The sequence below is a fragment of the Neoarius graeffei genome, chromosome 17 (genome assembly GCF_027579695.1).
Source record: "Neoarius graeffei isolate fNeoGra1 chromosome 17, fNeoGra1.pri, whole genome shotgun sequence".
In the NCBI taxonomy this organism is placed as follows: Eukaryota; Metazoa; Chordata; class Actinopteri; order Siluriformes; family Ariidae; genus Neoarius; species Neoarius graeffei.
Window position 1 is genome coordinate 45,988,695 of NC_083585.1, and position 26,575 is coordinate 46,015,269.

Consider the following 26,575-nt stretch of genomic DNA (forward strand, 5'->3'; position numbering starts at 1 on the left):
ATGCTTGGTGACTTTAAAGCAAACATAAAAAAACACCTAAAACTCTCACAGCAGTGTACCCACTAACTGTGTGTGTGTACACGTGTGTGCGTACCTGTGAGGGGTACTTCCTTATTGTATTGTCTTCGCTTGCTGAGTGACGTTTTATGTTTTTTTTTTTTTTAATTTGTACTTTTTATGTTAATACTTGCTGAGTGGGGGCGGCACGGTGGTGTAGTGGTTAGCGCTGTCACCTCACAGCAAGAAGGTCCGGGTTCGAGCCCCGTGGCCGGCGAGGGCCTTTCTGTGCGGAGTTTGCATGTTCTCCCCGTGTCCGTGTGGGTTTCCTCCGGGTGCTCCGGTTTCCCCCACAGTCCAAAGACATGCAGGTTAGGTTAACTGGTGACTCTAAATTGACCGTAGGTGTGAATGTGCGTGTGAATGGTTGTCTGTGTCTATGTGTCAGCCCTGTGATGACCTGGCGACTTGTCCAGGGTGTACCCCGCCTTTCGCCCGTAGTCAGCTGGGATAGGCTCCAGCTTGCCTGCGACCCTGTAGAACAGGATAAAGCGGCTAGAGATAATGAGATGAGATGAGACTTGCTGAGTGATATTTGATGTTTTATCTGTATTGTTTTTATTTGTATTCTTCTTGTCAGCACTTGCTGAGTGATTTTATCTGTGCCATATGTATTTTTAAGTAGGGACTGCAGATGTAAATTAGCCTAAGGCTAACTCTGGTGCAATGCATCAAATGGCAACATTTATGTTTTTAATTGCACATTGTCCCTTTCAAATAAAATGAAATGAAATGAAATAGTAGGCAAGAGGCAGAGGGCTACTGAAACAGAGATCAGTGCTGCCCAATGTGCCTCAAAAGACTGGTTTGTACTGGGATGGGAGACTGCCTGGGAAGGTCAGGTCCTGGTGCAGGAGGGACTTTGACTTTTGACCCAAAGTAATGACTATGTGAAGTCAGCTATAATTGGAGGATTGGGAACCTCCTACAGCCTTCACATGGAGCTGTTAGATACCTTACTGTGGTTACAGCATCTCTGTGGTCTACTGTATTAATCTGAGCAGACTTTTACTCACTTCTACAGACTCTGAGGTTAAACAAATGTCCAGTTCACATCGATGCTTCAACAGTGGCTCTCAATTAAGAGTCCGATATCTGTAGAGCTCAAATGCCATTTAGCCAATGCATTTCCTAGCTCATTGAACCTCTGTACTCATTTAACCTGTGTAGAGCTAAACTATTTAAATGGTTTTGTGTGTCTATCCCCTCACAGCCTCTCCGAGAAGCCGATATGCTCTCGCATTGGATCCAAAGGTAATTTTATATATTAAGTAAATGCCACTATGTAGGTGACATTTAAGCTGTAATGTCTTGGAAGAACACATCCGAGGAGAAAGGCCGTGTAAGGTGAATTTATTATGCGGAAAGGATGATGGTAAAGGGCAATAAGGTGATTTTCATTAAGCACCGTTAATCAGGATTTACAAAATGGAATTTGATATAAATCCTACTTTAAGCCACAAACAGCTGTCTATATTTAAACTCTGAAATGTGGATAGATGGATCCAGGAAAGCAGGAGAATTAGAACAAATGAAAAGTCATTTCGTACACGCTGGAGTTTTTAAAGTAAATCTTTATTTAGCTGATAGGTGCCTTTATCCTTTATTTATAATGATTTATCTTTTTTCCCCTAATGACTTAAATCTTTATTGATAGTATTATGCAGATTATTAAAGAATGATCCACAGACACAGACATCCAGTCATTGTCAGTAACTGCTGGATCCTGGACAGGATCATAATCTGGAGCTTATCCTGGGAACACTGGGTGTGAGTTGAGAATACATCATGGATGGGATGCCACTTGCGTGGCACACTGTCAGAAATAGGGGTACAGTAGGAGTCCATTTCTATCCCTCAAGCTACAATCTACATTAATGTACCCCACAGGGCTCATTATTGGACCTCAAGGTAACTATGTGTACCTTTTTAGGGCTTAAAAGGTACATACATGTTCCCAAGCAGTATATAAAGGGTACAAATCAGTACCTTAGAGCAGGGGTTCTCAACCTTTTCTGCTTCGAGGCCCACCTATTCATATTTGTAACGAGTCGGGGCCCATTAAAAAAAATCCCCAATTATTTTGCCTCATCTATTCTATTAGAATCTAATAATCTATTGTAAAGTGTATTAACGGAATGCAACATCATTCCCTGTTACAGATGGGAGCCCAGGAATTAAATAAATGCAATAAAAACAAACTGTTTTAATTGTAGGTATTGTATTTAAAACTGTATGATGTGCCAGAAGCCAACATAAAACCACACAGGCAGGGCATTCTCAGTCAAAAGGGATTAATGATCCAAAATTGGAGTTTGGTCTATTAACACAAGAACTTTTTGTCATGTTTGTGTACAGCAAACAAGCAAGTTATTAAAACCAAGAAATACGCTCAAAAGAAGTGACTACAGCAACCACTCAATGGGATTAGATCCTTACATGTGAAGGATTTTTCCTATGAAAGAAAAATTTACTAGCTAAATTTGACATTAGTAGAATAAATTTTGATCCTATTGTAGCCGGAACTAAATACAAAGATAACAGCTATGCATACTATTAATTAACTTAATGTGGAGATAATTAACAGATTTAAGTGTTTTTTTAAGATTGTGTATATTTTTAGTCTTTTGTATTTGTAATTATTTGTATCTGTACATGCACGACCCCACCAGCACCGCTGATCAACTTACTGTACCATGTTTAAATAAAGTTATTCATTCACTGATTATGAGTTGGAAAATTATCCATCCGCTGAGTTCCCCGACATCTCAAACTACCTCGTGCTGCAGACATCGTTCTGTACAGACACACAGATGAAAACCTGGAAGAGCATGAAGGAGTGCAACTTTTTATATGTGTCTGGGTTAAAGATATGGGGATCAGGACACTACAAGATAAATCCTGTATCGTTTTTACCCAGGTAAGAAGGAATTTCTGGGCTTTGCACGTGTCTTTGCAATGGTTGCTAGGACGCTACAAGTTTTGGTATCGGGTGTAAACAAACCATAGCTGCTCGATTCTCAATCCTCCCTGCTCTTCTCTTCCAACAGGCATCACAGATCCATAGAATTTACCCACAAACGGATTTATTTATTTTGCCCACTGCACGTTCACACTCTGTGTGCGTGTGCGCGCGTGTGCAGGGGTTAAATGCAAAGGAGGAACGTGACAGTAATAAAGTTGTGTTCTTCTTAATTTACCCACAAGTGTATTTATTCCACTTGAAAGGTGTACGTCAAACCAGCTACCAGATTTGGGACACTACGACATCCTGAACTATTTAGTACTCGGCTTCAAACTTGAAAAAAATTTGCGGCCCACTAATGGGCCACAGCCCAGTGGTTGAGAAACAATGCCATAGAGGGTACTGCCGCAGTGACAAGCTGTTGTACCCCTAAAGGTACTATAATGTACTTTATTTTCTAAAAGCGCAGGAAACTAAAGAACCTAGACGAAACCCAAGTGGATAAATTTACATTAGCTCATTTGGTGACTTACAGTTGAGACAGGATTCTACTGAGGTTAAGGATCTTGCTTAAGGACTCAACTATGCTAGCTTGGTGGTGCAGGAACTTAAACATATAACTTTCTGCTCATAGCCCAAAGCCTTAAAGGTGACAGATTGTATCCCTTTTCCACAAGTTGACATGGTTCACCTGAAGTCTTAATGAAATATCTGACATGCTTTAGTCAAAATACCACAAAGGTAAGGCACTACAGTTCCCTTCTCACCCTGTCTAAACAGCCCTGTTCAAAATGGCTGATTTGAATGACATCATTTTCCTTTAAATGGATAATGAGCCGAAGGTCGACGGAGAAAAGCCCCAAACACATCCATTTCTCTTCTGTAGGCACTGGACATGGACCGTTGCAGTTCAAAATAGACTGCATCTATCAAAACTGAGATTCTCGAGGATTCTCTAATTTCCTACAGTGATGGGTGTGGACAGACGCGTGCCTCATTAGCACACGTGTTTTGGAGCTGTCCAGACATTGCTCAGTAATGGTCGAAGATACTCCAAACTTTATCTGAGGTTTTACAGAAATAACTCCAACCAGATACAATTTTGGTGGTGATCATAGGAAAACCAGACACAACTGAGCTAACAAACAACCAGTATAACATGATACGTTTTGTAATGTTGCTAGTATGATGATTGATTTTGTTAAATTGGGGGAAAAAAAAAACACCAGACCACTTAACCTTGTTAAAAGCTGTGATGAAGCATTTACAATTGGAAAAAATTAAATTTACCCTGAGACGAAAGGTTAGCATGTTCTACTCGATATAGCAACCTTTCATAGATTATTTCAACAAGATAAACCCATGAATGATCATTTGTCGTGTACAGTGACATCCCTTTTTGGTCTTTAGTTGTTGTATTTTCTTTTTCTTGCTTGCACAAATAAATGCACAATAATGTATCCATGTAAAATTTCTAACCGTGTTTAAAAAAAAAAAAACAACCAATAAACATAAGTTTAGGGCAGCACGGCAGTGTAGTGGTTAGCGCTGTCGCCTCACAGCAAGAAGCTCTGGGTTCAAGCCCCGGGGCCGGCGAGGGCCTTTCTGTGTGGAGTTTGCATGTTCTCCACGTGTCCGCGTGGGTTTCCTCCGGGTGCTCCGGTTTCCCCCACAGTCCAAAGACATGCAGGTTAGGTTAACTGGTGACTCTAAATTGACCGTAGGTGTGAATGTGAGTGTGAATGGTTGTCTGTGTCTATGTGTCAGCCCTGTGATGACCTGGCGACTTGTCCAGGGTGTACCCCGCCTTTCGCCCGTAGTCAGCTGGGATAGGCTCCAGCTTGCCTGCGACCCTGTAGAACAGGATAAAGTGTCTAGAGATAATGAGATGAGATACATAAGTTTAAAAAAAAAATGATAAGAAGCCACTGTTCACCCCACCCTGTCTTTCGCTGGCCAATCAGGTATCACTTTGCTTATGAATATTCATTCGCAAAGGCGGTTCTCAAACCATGAGTGGAGATACTCAGATGAGGGGGCGGGATCATTCTAATGAGCTCCTTATGACAATTACAGGAGAGAAAGATCTAAATGGTTTGTTGAAGCACATGTTGACCGGTTGTCTTATTTCAGAGTTTGTTGGTTGGTATGCACTCCAGATACCCACATATATGCACACAAGCACTGAAAAGTGAGTTTTTCAGAATATGTCCCCTTTAACTACTTCTCCATGGACAATAATCCAAACTCAGGAGACGCTTGAGCTGTGAGACAGCAGCACGACCTGCTGTGCCCCTGTGCAGTGCTCATCCTTTAAGTGAGGACCTTCAAATGTGCAATATGACCACAATAAAATTAATTAAATCTGAAGCAACCTTTTAAATTTGTGAAAATTTGCAGGGCTACACAGTGGTGTAGTGGTTAGCACGGTCGCCTCACAGCAAGAAGGTTCTGGGTTCAAGCCCAGCAGCCGACGGAGCCTTTCTGTGTGGAGTTTGCATGTTGTCTGCGTGGGTTTCCCCCACGGTCCAAAGACTGAGTGTGTACATGTGACAAATAAAGACTTCTTGGCTTCCTTAAATCCCAGCTCAGGTTTTCTTCAAGGACTTCCCTAGTACTAAAATCATATATAAAAGCAGACTCTTAAAAAAAGAAGAGCCAACCGTTTATCGGACATTTATTGTAAGGCGAGAACAAATTCTTGGTAAAGCTTCATTGAGCCGACTACATCAAACTCCCTTCTGAGGTCCTCGAAAGACAAGTCTTCCTTCACTTCAAACGTTGATATTCTGAAATAAAGGGAAATGGAGAGGAGGGAGAGAACAATATTTTAAATAAATGACACGATGCAGTAAGCAGTGTTCAGTGTAAAGGGATGTTGAAATGTGCAAAGTGGCAACACTTACCTTTTAAAATCCTCTACAAGGGGCACTTCACATAAAACCCTCATCATCTTCTCTTTGCACCGTTTGCCGGACGAGTCGACGTCAACTTTCACCGTCCTCTGAAGGTGGATATATTCCTTTAAGGGAGGATTTAGAGAGTTGTTATTCAATTTTATATTTTAGATCTTTTACTCAAATGAATATACATGACATACTTGGAAATTGGGCTGGATAAAGGAAAATAAACGCATACAGCACAACAGTGAAAAAAACCAGACAATGCTCACTTCATGTGCTCGATCAGCCAAGATACGATGGTGCTTGAAAGTTTGTGAACCCTTTAGAATTTTCTATATTTCTGCATAAATATGACCTAAAACATCATCAGATTTTCACACAAGTCCTAAAAGTAGATAAAGAGAACCCAGTTAAACAAATGAGACAAAAATATTATACTTGGTCATTTATTTATTGAGGAAAATGAGCCAATATTACATATCTGTGAGTGGCAAAAGTATGTGAACCTCTAGGATTAGCAGTTCATTTGAAGGTGAAATTAGAGTCAGGTGTTTTCAATCAATGGAATGACAATCAGGTGTGAGTGGGCACCCTGTTTTATTTCAAGAACAGGGATCTATCAAAGTCTGAGCTTCACAACACATGTTTGTGGAAGTGTATCATGGCACGAACAAAGGAGATTTCTGAGGACCTCAGAAAAAGCGTTGTTGATGCTCATCAGGCTGGAAAAGGTTACAAAACCATCTCTAAAGAGTTTGGACTCCACCAATCCACAGTCAGACAGATTGTGTACAAATGGAGGAAATTCAAGACCATTGTTACCCTCCCCAGGAGTGGTCGACCAACAAAGATCACTCCAAGAGCAAAGCGTGTAACAGTCGGCGAGGTCACAAAGGACCCCAGGGTAACTTCTAAGCAACTGAAGGCCTCTCTTACATTGGCTAATGTTAATGTTCATGAGTCCACCATCAGGAGAACACTGAACAACAACGGTGTGCATGGCAGGGTTGCAAGGAGAAAGCCACTGCTCTCCAAAAAGAACATTGCTGCTCGTCTGCAGTTTGCTAAAGATCACGTGGACAAGCCAGAAGGCTATTGGAAAAATGTTTTGTGGATGGATGAGACCAAAATAGAACTTTTTGGTTTAAATGAGAAGCGTTATGTTTGGAGAAAGGAAAACACTGCATTCCAACATAAGAACCTTATCCCATCTGTGAAACATGGTGGCGGTAGTATCATGGTTTGGGCCTGTTTTGCTGCATCTGGGCCAGGACAGCTTTCCATCATTGACGGAACAATGAATTCTGAATTATACCAGCAAATTCTAAAGGAAAATGTCAGGACATCTGTCCATGAACTGAATCTCAACAGAAGGTGGGTCATGCAGCAAGACAACAACCCTAAGCACACAAGTCGTTCTACCAAAGAATGATTAAAGAAGAATAAAGTTAATGTTTTGGAATGGCCAAGTCAAAGTCCTGACCTTAATCCAATCGAAATATTGTGGAAGGACCTGAAGCGAGCAGTTCATGTGAGGAAACCCACCAACATCCCAGAGTTGAAGCTGTTCTGTACGGAGGAATGGGCTAAAATTCCTCCAAGCCGGTGTGCAGGACTGATCAACAGTTACCGGAAACGTTTAGTTGCAGTTATTGCTGCACAAGGGGGTCACACCAGATACTGAAAGCAAAGGTTCACATACTTTTGCCACTCACAGATATGTAATATTGGATCATTTTCCTCAATAAATAAATGACCAAGTATAATATTTTTGTCTCATTTGTTTAACTGGGTTCTCTTTAGCTACTTTTAGGACTTGTGTGAAAATCTGATGACGTTTTAGGTCATATTTATGCAGAAATATAGAAAATTCTAAAGGGTTCACAAACTTTCAAGCACCACTGTACATATTTGGTGTCTGATGTTTTTTGATTTAGTTTTATACTTAAATAACAAAAGATCATATAACTAAGGGAAGTCTATCTCTTCCGGAATCTTTTCCATAAACCCAGATACCCTTCTACCTTTACATACTGTATGTACATGCTTTGTAAGCTACTTTATCTCATTTTAAAATAAGCAATTTTGTAAAATGACAAGGATAGCTTGCATTTATAGATTTAATTTTAAACTATATCATTTACAGCTTTGTGGTACGACCAGTGTTGTAGTCGAATCATGAAACCTCGAGTCTGAGTCCAGTCTCGAGTCCCCAATGTTCAAGTCCAAGTCATTAAAAAAAAATTGAGTCGAGTCCACTATTGATCCGAGTCAAGTCCAAGAACAAGACTCCAACCGCACCATTTGACTGTGGCTGTTTGAGCGCCATTAACATTAGGTTGTTCCTGAATATGACGTATGAACAGGTGAATGTGCTTCTCTTTATCAGGGAGTGTGAAGTATTCTGTCAGAGATGGTTGGGAGACGGATGTAAGTGCAGAAGGTGTGTTTATTAATACAAGTGAAGACGGTAAACAATCCAGAACGGCAGGCAAAATCATAAAACGGTGAAACAGGCAATAGGTCGAGCGAGGCACAAACAGGCTATCGTAGACTTGGCAGAATCAAAGACGAGAAACAGGAAATCAGGAAACCAAACAAGGAAATAAGGCTCGGTAATGTGCCAGCAACGCAACTCAATACTTCACCAAGTAAGTGTGTTTTCACAGTTTTTATACAGGCGCGCTGTTTGCACCTTAATCCTGTGCAGGTGCGAGTCGTTTACGGTGCATGTGTGAGAGTCCGCTTGGTGCGTGGGCTGTCCGGAGCGCACCCGATAGTCTCTCTGATGCACGCGCCAAGGCACGCAGGTGTGACACTCTTGCACAAAATTAGTACAAAAATTAATGTAGATATAAATATCTTGTGCCAAATTATTATGGCATGTTACAAAAAATAAATGAAAAAAATCCGAGTCCTCATCTCCAACTTACGAGTCCAAATGCAGTTAATGCACGAATCCGAGTTGAGTCAGACTCGAGTACTACAAGCCTGGATGGATACAACTCTACCTTCATATTTTCAGAGGGGCTGAGTGAATGAACAATACCAAATCGTGCTGAGGAATATTACATTACATTATCGGCATTTAGCAGACGTGCTTATCCAGAGTGACGTATAAAACATACCCAGAGCAGCCTGGGGAGCAGTTAGGGGTTAGATGCCTTGCTCAAGGGCACTTCAGTCATTCCTGCTAGTCCAGGGAATCGAACCAGCAACCTTTTGTTCCCAAAGCTGCTTCTTGAACCATTAGGCTATGGGTTCCTTTGGGTGTCCGAAATGGCCGCCCACATAACGTCACAGTTTCCAGTTGAAGTGTTTTGTTCTTGTTTATAGATTACAGCGAGTTGCACTGTACCCTCAACTATTTCAGCAAAGATACAGTTTGAGGGAGATATCGCAGCCATGGTCTGAAGGTTACAGAAGCAGCCTTGGGCTCAAAGGGTTGTCAGTTTGATTCCTGGGACCTGCAGGAAACACGTGAAGGGAGTTGAGTGAATGAACAGCACTTTCCCCTCCCTCTGTATCATGGCTGAAGTGCCCTCAAGCAAGATACCTAACCCCCAACTGCTCCCCAGGTGCTGTAGCATCACTGCTCACTGCTCTGGGGATGTGTGTATGCTCATTGCGTGTGCATGCATGTGTTCAGATGGGTTGAATTTCACTGTGAATGTACGTGTGACAAATAAAGGCTTCTTCTCTGCCAAAAGACTGCATTAGTTTTATATCAAATGAGAAAAAAAAAGTAGTCAAAATCAGCCACCAAACATGTCTAATCTAACCTGCATTACAAATCAAGCTGAGGTTTGGTCACATCTCAGTCAGGGGCCAATGAACTTGCGATAAACTCACCTTAATGCTTTCCTTTGTTCCTTGCAGTAAAATCAAAATCGGCCTTCCAGTAAACAGTCTCCCCATCAAACCCAATTCTGAAGTCCATTTTTCAATCAGTTTGATATATTTCACTTTCGACCGCATATGATCTAAATGCAGCAATGCCACCCAGGTGTCTTCTGCTTTACTATCTGCTGGATCTGAGCAGTCTCCTGGGCTGTTCGGGACTGTAATCAGGTCCGTGAAATTGTTCTGAAGCCACATCACGAGCAGGTGAACCATGGGCTCTGGTGGAAGGGTGTGAGCTTTACTGAGCATCGCTCTCTTCAGCTCCTGGCAGTGGTTCCTCGAGAAATGGCTGGAAGTGACGCTGATATCAGGAGGGGTTTGAGGATAGAGGGGAGGGAGATGGAACGTGAGGTTCAGGGTTTTTCTCCCTCTGTCCGTGTCTATCGCAGTGCAGATGCGGTACACGAGTCCTGTCTGAGCTGTGTTTCAGGAACAGATTCGCATAGTGTTAGAAAATACTCCAGGTTTCTCGCATGATTATGAATTAACGTAATAGATTAATAGTATTTAATCCACAACATTCATCTGATTGGCTGGAATGTGCTCCAAAGAACAGTTCATAGGTTGATCTTAATACACTTGTTCTCACGTATTATAGTTTTTATAGTAACAAGTTACACAGTGACTCATAGGCTACATCCACACAACAACAGCAACGAGATGTTATTTAAAAAAATATCGCGTCCACATGGGCAACGATCAGTAAAATATCAGGTCCATATGGCAACGCAACGCTTGCTGAAAACGATGCAATACACATGCCACACCTCTAGGGGCGCTGTAAGACGGTCCCTTCGGAGACACCAGAACAATAGAAGAAGTAAGGACGCAGGCGCATAAACTATTATGCGCGAGACTTCATATTAGCCACAAAGTCAGAAAAATCTGTTCGTAAAATTACATTATAATGACCAAATACAATGAAAAGTATTTTTCCAGTCTCACCTGTGAAAGGTAATCCCATGTGATCTCGTTTGGACGGTAAACCTGTTGGTACAGTTAAACGCAGCACGTGAATGAGGCATCTTTATTCTCCGCTTTGCCCCATCCAATATGGCGGCGAGGATGACGCATGATTCTACGCGGAAGGCGGCGTCTTTAATGGTCCGGAATAAATTGAATGCTACATGTTGATGGATTAATTTGTTCTTCTACACCCTTTTTGAGGAATGTATTGTAGGACTTAAACCAACATCTGAAGAGGTGAGATCGCTCCTTTTTTTCCCTATTTTTGCTGGCGGGATTGACTCTGCCCTAAGGGCTATTCTCTCTCTCTCTCTCTCTCTCTCTCTCTCACTTTGCACCATTATACAATAAATATTCACAGTGAAAATATTTTGTAAGCGCGTTTCATGAACCAAGTTATAGGATTTGTTGACAACTCGCATCAAGTTCGTTACACTTCTACCCGGCTTGAAGCACTCACAGTCATGTGGTTGTGACGTCATCGTAAACAAATCCGTTCTACTCATCCAGATGACTTCGCAACGGCAACGTTGCCAGATCTTTCCACTCTGGAACCCGTTCTCAAAAGATTGCGTTTTGGGGCACCCAAACCGCCGGTGCCATGTGGACGCCAGGCCGAAACGATAAACAATTATATCGGATTCACCTGAATCCGTTGCCATGTGGACAGGGCCTTAGCTCCACATAAACTGATCAAGAAACACATAATTGTTTTTAATATAAATACGGAGGTGATTATAGGAAATCACATGCACCGATTGGTCGAGAAATTTAGACCATTTCTTGATAATCACCTCAAGCGACTCGGCAAAATGGCGGCCGATCACTTCGTCACCATAAGTGAGGCAGAATTGCAAATTATGAAAGAAAACGCTGTTCCTAAAAGCACCAAAGATGCTACAAAGTTTGTTCTAAAACTATTCAAAGGTAAGGTGGAACTGTGATTTAGTTTATCGAGAAGTATCTTATGTGAGTCGGCGTAGATAAGGGACACAAGTCTGCGTGCATTTCATTTGCATGCTGCTTTTGAAGATTTTTTTTTCTTCATACAATTTTAGAAAAATAATCATCACCGGTGTATTTATATTAACTGCCTCAGGCTCAGTGAATATCGGTGAATAATAACTTTGACTTCGTCTCAGTTAATTGTTGATATCATAAGATTTTTTCTGTATAGAGGTATTATTTAAATTTTTTTGAATAAGTCTCCAGTGTCAACCTTCCAACATGAGGAAGTCTTCAGACAGATACGTGACATTTACAGCTGTTAAGGATCGATCTTTGTGTAACATTGTTGAAGTACTTTAAAAAAAAAAAAAAAGTGCTGTGATTAATAATATTTTTTTCCTGATCCATAACAGAATGGAATGTTTAGAGAGCATTTGGAATCCGATTGCAATAAATAGAATTAGACCAGAATTAAATTCCTAGCATATTCACATTTTTCTACGGTATTCCTTTCAGAATTTTTTTTTCAGTTTATTGTAAATATCTACCACACATTACAATATCAGTAGACGTTCTATATTTTGATTCGAGGAATGACATGCGACCTTTGACCTGGATTTTCATGTGGTTATAACGTCGATTGCCTGTTGACATTTACTGGTAAACTACAAAACTAGAAATTAATACAAACAACAACAACGAATGATTAACAAAATGTGACCTACGAAAATACTGAGAAAGTGGAACAAAAAGATTTTCTGACGCAGGCTCAACATTATCACTTCATTTGTTTATAAACAGTAGAATTTCTTCCTCATTTATGTAAACCCCAACATCAATATATTTATACGTACTAAATATACATCTATGTAAAACAAATTTTAAATAAAAACTATGTTTTAAGTTAATACAACATACTGATTATGGTTTTTCTTTTTTTTTTAGAAATAATCATCTGGATGTCGAATTGTGGAACAGTGTCGATAACTGTGAACAAAGGCGTCCATAACTGTGGACAAAGGCGTCCATAATTGTGGAACAGTGTCGATAACTGTGGACAAAGGCGTCCATAATTGTGGAACGGTGTCGATAACTGTGGACAAAGGCGTCCATAATTGTGGAACGGTGTCGATAACTGTGGACAAAGGCGTCCATAACTGTGGACAAAGGTGTCGATAATTGTGGAACGGTGTCGATAACTGTGGACAAAGGCGTCCATAACTGTGGAACGGTGTTGATAACTGTGGACAAAGGCGTCCATAACTGTGGACAAAGGCGTCGATAATTGTGGAACGGTGTCGATAACTGTGGACAAAGGTGTCCATAATTGTGGAACGGTGTCGATAACTGTGGACAAAGGCGTCCATAATTGTGGAACAGTGTCGATAACTGTGGACAAAGGTGTCGATAACTGTGGACAAAGGTGTCGATAACTGTGGACAAAGGCATCCATAATTGTGGAACGGTGTCGATAACTGTGGACAAAGGCGTCCATAATTGTGGAACGGTGTCGATAACTGTGGACAAAGGCATCCATAATTGTGGAACGGTGTCGATAACTGTGGACAAAGGCGTCCATAATTGTGGAACGGTGTCGATAACTGTGGACAAAGGTGTCGATAACTGTGGACAAAGGCGTCCAAAATTGTGGAACGGTGTCGATAACTGTGGACAAAGGCGTCCATAATTGTGGAACGGTGTCGATAACTGTGGACAAAGGCGTCCATAATTGTGGAACGGTGTCAATAACTGTGGACAAAGGCGTCCATAATTGTGGAACGGTGTCGATAACTGTGGACAAAGGCGTCCATAATTGTGGAACGGTGTCGATAACTGTGGACAAAGGCGTCCATAATTGTGGAACGGTGTCGATAACTGTGGACAAAGGCGTCCATAATTGTGGAACGGTGTCGATAACTGTGGACAAAGGCGTCCATAATTGTGGAACGGTGTCGATAACTGTGGACAAAGGCGTCCATAATTGTGGAACGGTGTCGATAACTGTGGACAAAGGCGTCCATAATTGTGGAACGGTGTCGATAACTGTGGACAAAGGCGTCCATAATTGTGGAATGGTGTCGATAACTGTGGACAAAGGCATACATAATTGTGGAACGGTGTCGATAACTGTGGACAAAGGCGTCCATAATTGTGGAACAGTATCAATAACTGTGGACAAAGGCGTCCATAATTGTGGAACGGTGTCGATAACTGTGGACAAAGGCGTCCATAATTGTGGAACAGTGTCGATAACTGGACAAAGGCGTCCATAATTGTGGAACGGTGTCAATAACTGTGGACAAAGGCGTCCATAATTGTGGAACGGTGTCGATAACTGTGGACAAAGGCGTCCATAATTGTGGAACGGTGCTGATAACTGTGGACAAAGGCGTCCATAATTGTGGAACGGTGTCGATAACTGTGGACAAAGGTGTCGATAACTGTGGACAAAGGCATCCATAATTGTGAAATGGTGTCGATAACTGTGGACAAAGGCATAGATAATTGTGGAACGGTGTCATGTGATCTGATCCGCTAAGTAATTAGGAATCAACTCATTTTTTTCCTCAGTGGAAGTTTGGGTACCTAATTATTCATACACAATTTACATATTGAAAGTGTTTTGTAATTTTGCAACAACCAAAAGATCGTTAAGGTGTCGATAATTGCCGCTATATTTAATTCTTTAATTTAAAAAAAAAAACTTCAACTGTTAGTAAATTACTGTAGTTACAAAAGGCAAGAAAAAACAGTCTGTCATGGGAGGACATAAGTGTTACAACAGTAACTCTCCGCCACCCTATCTTTGATTATTTTCCTATCACAGCACGACCCGCAAATTATATTTTCAGCAACAGACACTTGCTCCCCCGTTCATGTTCTCAGCATTGAATTACATTGATCATCTGTTTAAAACTGCTTATTAACCTCACCTGATTCTTCAATTAACTCAAATTCGTCTTTTTCGCAGAAAATAGCAGACAGGACTGACATTTCATCCCGCGCTTCTTCACACATCCTCGCGACATGATATGCACTAAAGTTCACTAGCCGGTTCGCGTTATGTTTCCACACCTGTATTCATACTCATCCCGCCTCCTCCTCTGTGATTGGCTAATACTTCTTATACACGAGCGTGCCGATTGGAAGATATTCACGTTACCACAGCAACCACAGAACATAATACACGTCTGAGAACCGTAATCAAGAAATTCAACTTCATTCGTCAGATTCATTTTTTATTTTAAGTTGTTTTACAGGAATTAACCGATTAAAAATATATGATATTTAATCAAGGGACTGCTTGTGAATAATAGCCACTAGCCAATGCTAGTATAGGAGGCGGGGACTGTCCGAATACGGTTGGGTTAAAAAAAAAAATTACTAGTCGATGTACTTGTTATTGTACGCAGACGCCTGTGTCCGTGTTGCAACACTGACTGACTAAACTCAGTTCCGGTCTAGAGACGATATTGTTTTAATTTTAGTACAATATATATCACATTTATTGTCAGTTGAACGCAAATTAACTCTTTTAATATGGACCATAAGCCTTAATGAATTTTAGTTTCAGTACAAACTTATAACAATAACAAACTAATAAGCTGTGAAAATGGCACCTAGACATTCAAACAAGTGATGTTAAACATCAGCACCATTTTCTCATCTCATCTCATTATCTCTAGCCGCTTTATCCTGTTCTACAGGGTCGCAGGCAAGCTGGAGCCTATCCCAACTGACTACGGGCGAAAGGTGGGGTACACCCTGGACAAGTCACCAGGTCATCACAGGGCTGACACATAGACACAGACAACCATTCACACTCACATTCACACCTACGGTCAATTTAGAGTCACCAGTTAACCTAACCTGCATGTCTTTGGACTGTGGGGGAAACCGGAGCACCCGGAGGAAACCCACGCGGACACGGGGAGAACATGCAAACTCCGCACAGAAAGGCCCTCGCCGGCCCCGGGGCTCGAACCCGGACCTTCTTGCTGTGAGGCGACAGCACTAACCACTACACCACCGTGCTGCCTCAGCACCATTTTGATGGCAGGAATTCCAAATTTCATGAAACATACAAGTGCAACATTTACAGAAAAATTCAGATATTTATTGAACACACAGTGGCTTTCATACAGTACGGATGCAAATCATATTACAGAACACTGGACATCAGTATGAATGTTGAAATTTAGCTCCAATCCGGGATAAATATGATGTTTTACATGCTAGGCTTTTCATACTAAAGCAAAAAGGGAAAAGACCTTTCATTATTGCATAACTATTGTACATATTATGAGCTCAATCACTAATTAAATTCCTATTCAAAAAAGAATAACTTAACAGTAGTAAAGTGATCCGTGATCCTGTGATGTGATTCGCTCTCAGCAGTTTGAGCCCTGTGTTAGCATTCTGCTACACTATATAATTCTTACAGATAGCAACTTTATTAAACTGTTCCATAAATGTACATTTGACCAGGTTTCAACTGATAACTTGTTTGCATGTTTGATATTTACAGCCCATCATCATCATCAGTAGTATGCACGACTTGGAAAGTTGGGTGCTTGTGCAATGCAATGATACCTTCAGTAAACACAGCACTTCCTGTCAGAGTGAGATAAACGAGCCCAAATAATCCCCAATAAGTATGTATGAATATAAATCTCCTATAGCAGCACAGGTTCATGACGAGGTCCATCTCCACCACGCCACCTTCATGCGATCCCACACGGCTCCTAAAGAGTCAAACGCTGGGCGGACGTCTAAGATGGTGTGACTCGACCCCTGACCTCCGTCGTAGTAGTCGATCACATATCGCACCTCTTTCCCGCACCGGTCCACAATCCAGTCGTGTCTGTCAAACGGCAGCTCATGCCTGCAGCAAGAGGGAGACAGGAGACAAAAAAAAAAAAAAAATTAGTCATAGATCGTTTTATTTTTATTTTTTGGTATAGTAGTAGTCGTAAAACTTTATTGTCCCCCGTGGGGAAATTTCCTTCAGAAAATGAAACGTTAGACATGAAAAACCAATCAAAACAAGCAAACACACAAACCCCATTATGTTGCTACACATATACCCAAGACGCCACATTTATCCCAATACATGACAAGACATTAGACAGATGTCAGCCATCAACAATCAGTCAACAATCCCAGTTTATCTATAGCATTCCCATAGCATAAGAGCTGTACAAAGCTGCAAGGGTGGTAAAAAAATAAATGGTAAAGCTATAAAAATAGCATACCTGCTCAGGCCAGCTGAACAGGGGGACGCAAATTAAGATCTACATTTTTGTTTCACATATTTGTTAAAAAGGCTAATGGCTTGTGGGATAAAAGATTGCTTCGTCCTGTTTTTAAAAATAGCGGGGTATCGGAATCTGCTGCCTGATGGCAGCAGCTCAAAAGTATAAAATAATGGATGTCTTTCATCTGTTAAAACTGTATCAGTTTTACCAAGTGATCGTTCCCTGTATATGAATTCCAGACTTTTCTGATTTGTGCCCATATTTGTGGTATGTAATTCATGGTAGTGGGGGTGCAGTGGTTAAGGTTCTGACTGGAAGGCTGTAAGGACAAATCTCCAGACTTTCAAAAAGCCATGTAGGTCCCTTGAGAAGAAGCCTAAATTTTAGGGTGCTTTCAGACCCATTAGTCAGATTCCCGAGTATGAATCAGTGTGAAATTGATGCCTGTTTGGTTTGGACTGGATTTTTTTTTTCCACACTGCACATAATTAAACAACCCTTTAAAAAAAAAAAAACAGAAGAATCTGTTGACTAAGGGATACAGACGGCTGAAAACGTTCATAAAACTCTTTCATTCACTGGAAATATGACAAAATGGAGACAGAAAAACAGAATACGAAAAAACAAAAAAAAATGGATCATTAGCACAGAGAACAAGGTGCTACATAAATGATTAAATAATTATACACAAACAATATTGCGAGACAGTGGTGTAGTGGTTAGCGCTGTCGCCTAACAGTAAGAAGGTCCAGGTTCGAGTCCCGTGGCCGGCGAGGGCCTTTCTGTGTGGAGTTTGCATGTTCTCCCCGTGTCCGCGTGGGTTTCCTCCGGGTGCTCCGGTTTCCCCCACAGTCCAAAGACATGCAGGTTAGGTTAACTGGTGACTCTAAATTGAGCGTAGGTGTGAATGTGAGTGTGAATGGTTGTCTGTGTCTATGTGTCAGCCCTGTGATGACCTGGCGACTTGTCCAGGGTGTACCCCGCCTTTCGCCCGTAGTCAGCTGGGATAGGCTCCAGCTTGCCTGCGACCCTGTAGAATAGGATAAAGCGGCTACAGATGATGAGATGAGATGAGACAAACAATATTTTTTGTAATTCATATCCAGTGTGTTTGTTTTTTCAGTCCAAATATGCATATGACATTTCTGCAGTGCTACAGCTCTATCCTTTGATTAGATTTATTAGACTACAGATTATTTACACATGAGACTATTATAATCATAAAGCAATCATGCATTTCCATTCTCCGTGGTTTTTACACACTGGGACTGAAACTCACCCCATCCAGTGACGAAAGCGAGCTCTCGGAGAAAATTCTTTCGCTTTGCCTCCAAACCTTTTAAGAGCGGGTCCACATGGACACTCCCTTTAGACGACACACAAAGTCACAACGGATCAGTAACGGAACATCACGGCTTTATAAAAATCTACAAGTTTCACTTGACGTACTTTGAATGGAGCGCTTCCCATCTCAGGATCTCCTTCCACGCCTGCTCGTTGTTCTGGTTGTGGATTGAAATGATGTTCATCATGTCTTTTTGAGAGATGTCTTGCTCCTTCCAGCGCCATCTGGTGGACACAGGTCAGGTAGAGGACATTCATTTATTTAATGATGATATCAACTGCATTTCGGGCGGCACGGTGGTGTAGTGGTTAGCGCTGTTGCCTCACAGCAAGAAGGTTCTGGGTTCGAGCCCCGGGGCCGGCGAGGGCCTTTCTGTGTGGAGTTTGCATGTTCTCCCCGTGTCCGCGTGGGTTTCCTCCGGGTGCTCCGGTTTCCCCCACAGTCCAAAGACATGCAGGTTAGGTTAACTGGTGACTCTAAATTGACCGTAGGTGTGAATGTGAGTGTGAATGGTTGTCTGTGTCTATGTGTCAGCCCTGTGATGACCTGGCGACTTGTCCAGGGTGTACCCCGCCTTTCGCCCGTAGTCAGCTGGGATAGGCTCCAGCTTGCCTGCGACCCTGTAGAAGGATAAAGCGGCTAGAGATAATGAGATGAGATTTATTCATCATATTTCTCTTAACGTTCTAATATTTTATTTAAACCTTCTTTCGACTAAACGCTATATCCATTTATTCTTTCATCGTTTTACCCAATTGTCATTTTGTACACTTTATACTGCTTTTTGTATGAAAGGTGCCATATAAATAATGTTATTCTATCCACATTCACTGGATATGAGCAATCGCGCACTCTGATTGGCTACTCTACTACTAGGCTATCAGCTCATATACCGTGAGTAGAGAAAAACAAAATGGCGGCGCGCATCAAGTCAGATATATCACTTCGTTATCAAGTATTTAAAAGAAACAGAAATAGCTAAAACAGTATAGTTTTTTCCGCCCCCAATAGTTCCTGTTCCACATTCCAGCCCAGTTGGTGGCAGTAATGCACCTTTAAGTTAGTTTGCCAACCGCCCAAAAAAAAAACCTAAAGAAGAAAAACAAAATGGCTGAGCGTGTTGCTGAATCAACCGAGGATGGAATAAAAACTCTACTTGAAAACAAAATCCCGAAAAATACAAAAAAAAAAAAAAAAGGGGAGGGGGGGGGCAACAAAATATGGAATAAAAATATTTGACGGTAATAACTCTTGAAAAAGGGCGGCACGGTGGTGTAGTGGTTAGCGCTGTCGCCTCACAGCGAGTAGGTCTGGGTTCGAGCCCCGTGGCCGGCGAGGGCCTTTCTGTGTGGAGTTTGCATGTTCTCCCCGTGTCCGCGTGGGTTTCCTCCGGGTGCTCCGGTTTCCCCCACAGTCCAAAGACATGCAGGTTAGGTTAACTGGTGACTCTAAATTGACTGTAGGTGTGAATGTGAGTGTGAATGGTTGTCTGTGTCTATGTGTCAGCCCTGTGATGACCTGGCGACTTGTCCAGGGTGTACCCCGCCTTTCGCCCGTAGTCAGCTGGGATAGGCTCCAGCTTGCCTGCGACCCTGTAGAAGGATAAAGCGGCTAGAGATAATGAGATGAGAACTCTTGAAAAAAAATTCTTATAGCATTTTTCACAAATTGCTACTGTCACTTCACTGGTTTGTTTCCATTCTAAGCGGAAATGATTTTGTCAGATGTTTTGTATAAAGTTTTTATTTATCGGATTTGCAAAAAATTAAAAATTAAAGACGTTCTGTTTTTCAAAATCTGGTGAAGGAGTGGAGTAACTGTGTTATTATATCCACAATCTCCTCGTAAATGGCTTAACTCTTTACCCCTTAATGACGACCCCGTGTATGCACCATAATGACGACATTTGACGACTTTTTTTTTCTTGCAAATATGTTCTAAGAGGGAACAGTATATACATATCCAAGGGTGGCTGTCGCAACTGCTTTAAGGGGGAAAGAGTTAAAGCTATCAGCGCATATACGACTCAATTTCATGGAATGACTGTTAAATAGTCTCCAGAGACCCTCGAGACTCTGCTGCTTTGTTTCCAGCTTTATTTTTCTTTGCAATCATCTCTATACATGTTTAATGAGAGCTCGTCGATGACAATAAGATAAGATGAAGCCACTTTTATCTTTTCTTTTCCCCCCTCAAGTTAAGCAGTACATACAGTCGGGTCCAAATGTCTGAGTGTAAGAGTGAAAATACTTCTAGTTTGCATTCTTTTCTAATTAAATACAACAATTTTCAATACAAATTATATGACTGACAACAACTTGTCTCGGAGCTTGGAAATATTTACTTGAATTTCAGAGTTTCTTAGTAGGGGAGAGCAGGGAGACTTGCGACAGTTTGTATTCGCAGAAATAAATTTCAACCAATTCAGGTTTTAGATTACATCAGAAGTTCGATGTTGCCCCTGAGAGTAACCTACTTCCTTTGGAGCCATGAAGCTGGACACTGCAGTCAGGTCTATACACTTCAATATTTTATCAACGCAAACTTGTATTTTCTGCTTGACTTCCACCTCCACTCTACGGTGTAATGTACGCTGCTGAATTCGGGATTTGTTAGGAATTAAAGTCTGTAGCTGAGAGTTACCATGTATAGTATTTATTATTAAACTTAAATTCTGGGGAAAAAACAAGTAAGGATTTTTTTCTCAAAATGGTCAAATGGGGAGAGTTGGGACAGTTCATCATGTTACAGGTTTTGTCTTGTGGTTTACAAATATAAAATTCTCATCTCATCTCATTATCTCTAGCCGCTTTATCCTGTTCTACAGGGTCGCAGGCAAGCTGGAGCCTATCCCAGCTGACTACGGGCGAAAGGCGGGGTACACCCTGGACAAGTCGCCAGGTCATCACAGGGCTGACACATAGACACAGACAACCATTCACACTCACATTCACACCTACGCTCAATTTAGAGTCACCAGTTAACCTAACCTGCATGTCTTTGGACTGTGGGGGAAACCGGAGCATCCAGAGGAAACCCATGCGGACACGGGGAGAACATGCAAACTCCGCACAGAAAGGCCCTCGCCGGCCACAGGGCTCGAACCCGGACCTTCTTGCTGTGAGGCGACAGCGCTAACCACTACACCACCGTGCCGCCCCAAATATAAAATTGTTTAAAAAATTTTATTAAAAATGTGGGCGTGTCCCTGCATGAGGATTAAACTTATTTCATTCCTTCTTGAGAATGGAACCGTTTTGTCTCGTCAGGTTTTGAGTAAACTGACATTTTTCTATCGCTGTACCAGCACTGTGTGTTCATACAGTTCGTATGTTACAAGTTTTGATAATAAATAAAAATTTAACATGGAGGTCTAGGTATTTTATTTTTGTCCCATATCTCCTGTCAGTGTCTCATGTCTCCCTGCAAAAAAAAAAAATAATGACAGAAAAACTGAGGCCTGAAGACTAGTATATATGTGACAAGCTGAGAAACTAGTGTTGTGGTAAGAAGGTGCAGTAAACATTCTCTAATGTAATATGAATGTGACGCGACCTGCAAAGAATTCCACACAATCTACAAAAGCTGAAAACTTGTCCCAAGTCTCCCTGCAATCCCCTATTTGGTACAGCCTTTTTTTGTTTGTTTTATTGTCAGAACTGGCGTGGACTCAGGACAGTGTTTGTGCAAAATCTCGTGATCCATTTTCGATCAAATATATCATGTCATCTGAACACACTGCAACAGAAAAGACTGGACATGAGGAAAATCTGACCTCTTGTACATTTTCTTACATTTAAATAGGGACCTCAAAATAGTGCACAATCCTGAAGAATAAATATGCAAGATTCTCGTCTCGTCTCGTCTTCTTCTGCTTATCCGGGGCCGGGTCGCGGAGGCAGCAGTCTGAGCATGGAAGCCCAAACTTCCCTTTCCCCAGACACCTCGGCCAGCTCCTCGGGAAGAACACCGAGGCGTTCCCAGGCCAGCCGAGAGACATAGTCCCTCCAGCGCGTCCTGGGTCTTCCCCGGGGCCTCCTCCCGGGGGGACATGCCTGGAACACCTCCCCAGGGAGGCATCCAGGAGGCATCCGAAAGAGATGCCCGAGCCACCTCAGCTGATTCCTCTCGATGTGGAGGAGCAGCGGCTCTACTCGAGCTCCTCCCGAGTGACTGTGCTTCTCACCCTATCTCTAAGGGAGCGCCCAGCCACCCTGCGAAGGAAACTCATTTCGGCTGCTTGTATCCGTGATCTTGTTCTTTCGGTCACTACCCAAAGCTCATGACCATAGGTGTGTTGGTAACTCGCCAGCGCCCCCTATAACGATCCCACAATTTCCTTGCGCGCTCCACCCGGATGTGACGTGAAGTGGAACTGCTTTAACTGTATCGAGAGCGCCTCGATTCGCTCTCATGTTCTGACTACTGGAGTGGTCGGACGGACTGTAGGCACGCTCGCCTACAGTGTTGAGACTAACCGCTATTGTCTGAGAACAGCCTGTTCAAATTAGTTTCGGCCGAACTTTTGAACGACCCGCTAAGTTTCAGCGATATAGTGGTTTTGATTCTAAACCTTTGCAAAGTTTAACTACAGTTAAGTAGTTTTCCACGCTAAGAGGCATTTGCGGACAGCTTCGCTCCTCTCAGCCTTTTCCTCGTCGACGCATCACCGGAGGTTTCTCCTGAAGCACCGTGGGCCAGCTAGGCCTTCATCTCCCTGCTTCGTTAGCCGCGGTTGGACGCAACGCGCCGCTAACCTCCTCTCCTCGGACTGCGACCCTCAGCGCGGACATCGGAGAAAGAACTTCCATCGCATTGAGTAGGCACTTGGGCAAATTTTTAATTTGTAGCTTATTCAGATGGTTGTTAGGGTCATGTTTAAGCTTTGAGCTATTTAGCATACCCGCTCAGACACGGAAGGTGTTTGTTTGTTTTTATTGTTTGTTTTTATTGTTTGTTTTGGTTCTGTTTTTTTTTCTTTGAACTTGTTAGACAGGGTATCTTGCATGATATCTTTCCTTAACTCCATTGCTAGCTTCCCTATCTGATTAGCAGCGCAGCGACAAGTTTGTTATTTTCAGCTCCGAGGCTAGACCGCTACAAGGCCTAGTTCTCTCCATCCAACACCTATTACACACACATATACACACTCACTCTCTCTCTCTCTCTCTCTCTCTCTCTCGTGTTGAGTTCTTTGCCTAGATAGTCTGTTGGAAATTGTTGTTAAGTACAGTGTTTGGATCCAGCTGTAACGTGGTCAGATTCTCCTTAGCAACTGATTGCTAGCTACCTCAGGGTGATACGCTAGCTCGTAGGCTTGTGTTCTCGACTAGGCCTGCAGGCGCCATTTTTCCGACGCCATTTTGATACCTTCCTCATTGAGTTACCTGTGATACGACACCTAGGCACTGACCGCCATTTTGTTTAAGCATTGCCAGAGTGGCTAGTCATTAGCATCTGCCCACAGATACCTACACAAAGCACACATTAGCCACAGAGCTAATCCTTTGTTCTATTTAGCTAACATTCCTTTGTTTTAGCTAACACTCCTTTGTTTTAGCTAACGACAAGCTAGGTCACACACACACACACACACACACACACACACACACACACACGCATCGGCTTGCCCTAGCCTCACACACACGCCCACACAAGGGATTCTTTTCTTTTCCTTCTATCTCTTTCTCTCTCTCTTTCCCTCAAATTTATAGTCCAGGTGTAATTGTTCCATTGTTTTGTCTTGTTATTACCTTTGCCGACATTGAATGTATTTTGAGATTATTATTATTATTAGTGAGTAGTAGACAAATAAAAGCTAATAAAATTGAATTGCATTTTACTTGTTCCTGTTGTTTATTCACAAGGTCAACTATTTAGAACTCCTTTTTCCTTCAGAATTTAGCTTTTGTATACAACTGGGTTTCCCATCTAATACAGAGCTACCATTAATCTTGAATGTAACCATTCACGGTGAGTATTAAGATTAATAATTTAAGATTTTATGAGACTGATCTTTATTTATAAATTGATTAATTTAATTATCAATTATTACATAATTTATAATTTAATTAATCCCAATTCTACCTACATTAAAGTGGTGCCCCGTGTGAGGCATAGTTTAATGACCTTGTGAATTTCTCAACAATAACTTGTAAACTGCTGTATACCCAAAATCAACTGCCAAGGTATAACACAGATGACTTTAATGGTGAATCATTAACAGTGTGTTAATCACAGAACTGAAATTCAGCTGCCAACCACAGTTAGCTGATAAACTGGTTTAATTGATTAGTACATTAGAGTAATATCTAATCCAAGTACTTAATTAATATTATTAATAATAATTATTATTATTAACTAATTATTAATTGAGCTAATTAATACAAGTGAAACATTAGTGAAAACAAAGTGGCTAAGAAACCACATCAATTATTTAGCAACTTGGATTAAATTAAATTCTAACCTAATCAACCCCTAGTATTAATTTCCTTTAAGTTAATTAATACATTTCGAACAAAATGTCGCGTTCCCCATCAAGGGAGTCAGAAGGGCCCCTCCTCTCTCTCTTCGACGTTGTAGGCGATTTAGGCCAAGTCCCGGAGGATAGGAGAAATTACTTCTGTGATCTGGACCAAAAGGCTCGCTTTGATGAAATACACATAGCCGTTAGGGAACTTAAGGAGCGTACTATGACTCTTCCAGAAGGGCTACCCAAATTGTTCATGATCTACTATAAGGAAATGGAACATGTGTGTATGACCCTCGAACAAGAGAAAAGAACACTAAAACGACAACTGGCCGAAGCTCAAAGGAGAGCAGAAAGCGCGGAGAGTAGCCTCGTGGGCCTGAGAGCCACACAAGATGAACTAAAGCGCGAAATAGAATACCTCAGAGAAGAAGTGACGCAAGCACGTCGCTCAGATGAGGGATCGGCCAAACCCTCCCAAGAACAGAGTTCCGCTCTGGAGGAGGAAGAACCTGAGCTTAGAACGGTAGATCAGACACCGCACTCAAGCTCAACTCGCGTGAAAGCCGCACGATCGCCACCTCGTGGCGCTGGGAGTTTTTACTTTACTCCCCACTACACCCCCTCGCGCTTCAATATCGCTGCAGCCTCTAGCCCGCAGAAAACGCCGCGCTACGTACCCTCAGACTCCTCTGACGGAGAGGCCGCCTACAAGCCGAAACGCAGACATAGGCGATATGAGAGCAGCTCAAATAGCGAAGACAGCGAGGACCCCTACGGGTCAAAATCAAAACGCCTCGTCGCAGAACGCAAAACTAGGATCCGCCAAATCGACGTCCTTGCGAAAGACATAGAGCGTTTTGAGCCGGAAAATCATAGACACCGAAGCGTTAATGATTATTTCCGGGAAATCGAGCGTAGCCTCCTGGACCTGCCAGAGGCTACGTCGCATGAAAAGGCCAGACTAGTCTGGAAAACTTTAGGTAGTGGCGTACGAGCATTCGTTGAGACCCTACCGCAGTCAGTCCTCGACAACTACAAGAAAATACGTAAGTACTTGAAAGAGGAATACTCGTTGTACGAGGATGAGACTGCTGCGACGATGGGTGCTATTCTGATCAGACAGAAACGAAGCGAACACCCTCGCGAGTACTACCGTCGGCTCCGTGCAGCGTACTTTCAGGGCAGAAGCAAGCCCGGGCTAGAGGAAGATCGCAACTTCAAGTCCCTCTTCCTCCATAACCTTCACCCGTGCATCCGTAACCAAGTAACACTCGCGTGTCGCCAGCGCCCCCATACTATGAGAGAAATGCGTCGCACCGCACAACTAACGTGGGAGACGTTCGTCCGACCCACAGACCGCCACGAGGACGATCCCAGAGTCCTCAGCCTATATGAGCAGGAAGGTCAGTCCTTAGGCCTAGAAGGGGGTGAAGCCCCAAACCGCGGGCCCCCTTGGGCGAACCCAAACCCCGGCCACCAGACGTCGAGTCAACCCAAAGGTAACTGGAAAGTTCGACAAGCTGGAGCCAAGGGGGAACAGGGCCCCAACGCCAAAGGGCAAGGTAACCGCAAACCTGGCAGTCACGGCCCTAAATCTCAGAATAGCGGACAGTCAAGGCCCCATCGCAACTCCTCTCGAAGGGAGCGGAGCCCTAAGCTAGCTACCGCTAAACAAGCCAACCAAGAGCCGCTTGGGATGGCAGAACTGAGGGCTGAATTAGCACGGATTAAACAAGCTAACCAAGAGCCGCTTGGGAT

General features: G+C 42.5%; 2 protein-coding genes across 4 annotated transcripts in view; both read right to left on the reverse strand.

Moving 5' to 3' along the window:
- Nucleotides 1–5,682: 5,682 nt before the first annotated feature.
- rwdd3 (RWD domain containing 3) lies at nt 5,683–14,801 on the reverse strand. Its single transcript, XM_060898167.1, has 4 exons — nt 14,676–14,801; nt 9,778–10,247; nt 5,929–6,044; nt 5,683–5,811 (listed from the first exon to the last, which is right to left on the reverse strand). The coding sequence occupies exons 1-4, from the start codon at nt 14,758–14,760 to the stop codon at nt 5,700–5,702; spliced, it is 783 nt and encodes a 260-aa protein (XP_060754150.1). The 5' UTR covers nt 14,761–14,801; the 3' UTR covers nt 5,683–5,699.
- Nucleotides 14,802–15,837: 1,036 nt separating this feature from the next.
- Nucleotides 15,838–26,575, reverse strand: part of LOC132864754 (holocytochrome c-type synthase-like) — a 41,794-nt gene continuing 31,056 nt past the window's right edge. For all 3 annotated transcript variants that reach the window (XM_060898170.1, XM_060898169.1, XM_060898168.1), the window contains 3 exons: nt 18,450–18,569; nt 18,280–18,366; nt 15,838–16,627 (listed from right to left, as the gene is read on the reverse strand). In XM_060898170.1, coding sequence (XP_060754153.1) covers nt 16,435–16,627; nt 18,280–18,366; nt 18,450–18,569 — 400 coding nt within the window. In that variant the 3' untranslated portion in view covers nt 15,838–16,434. The remainder of the gene's footprint in view (nt 16,628–18,279; nt 18,367–18,449; nt 18,570–26,575) is intronic.

Bases quoted from the DNA above. Each gene is read 5' to 3' on its own strand.
- rwdd3 (XM_060898167.1), bottom strand. From the start codon at position 14,760: ATGTGTGAAGAAGCGCGGGATGAAATGTCAGTCCTGTCTGCTATTTTC. The intron at 10,248-14,675 runs GTGAGGTTAATA...CCTGAAACACAG, and splicing joins TGAGTTAATTGAAGAATCAG to CTCAGACAGGACTCGTGTAC. The intron at 5,812-5,928 runs GTAAGTGTTGCC...CCTTTATTTCAG, and splicing joins CTTGTAGAGGATTTTAAAAG to AATATCAACGTTTGAAGTGA.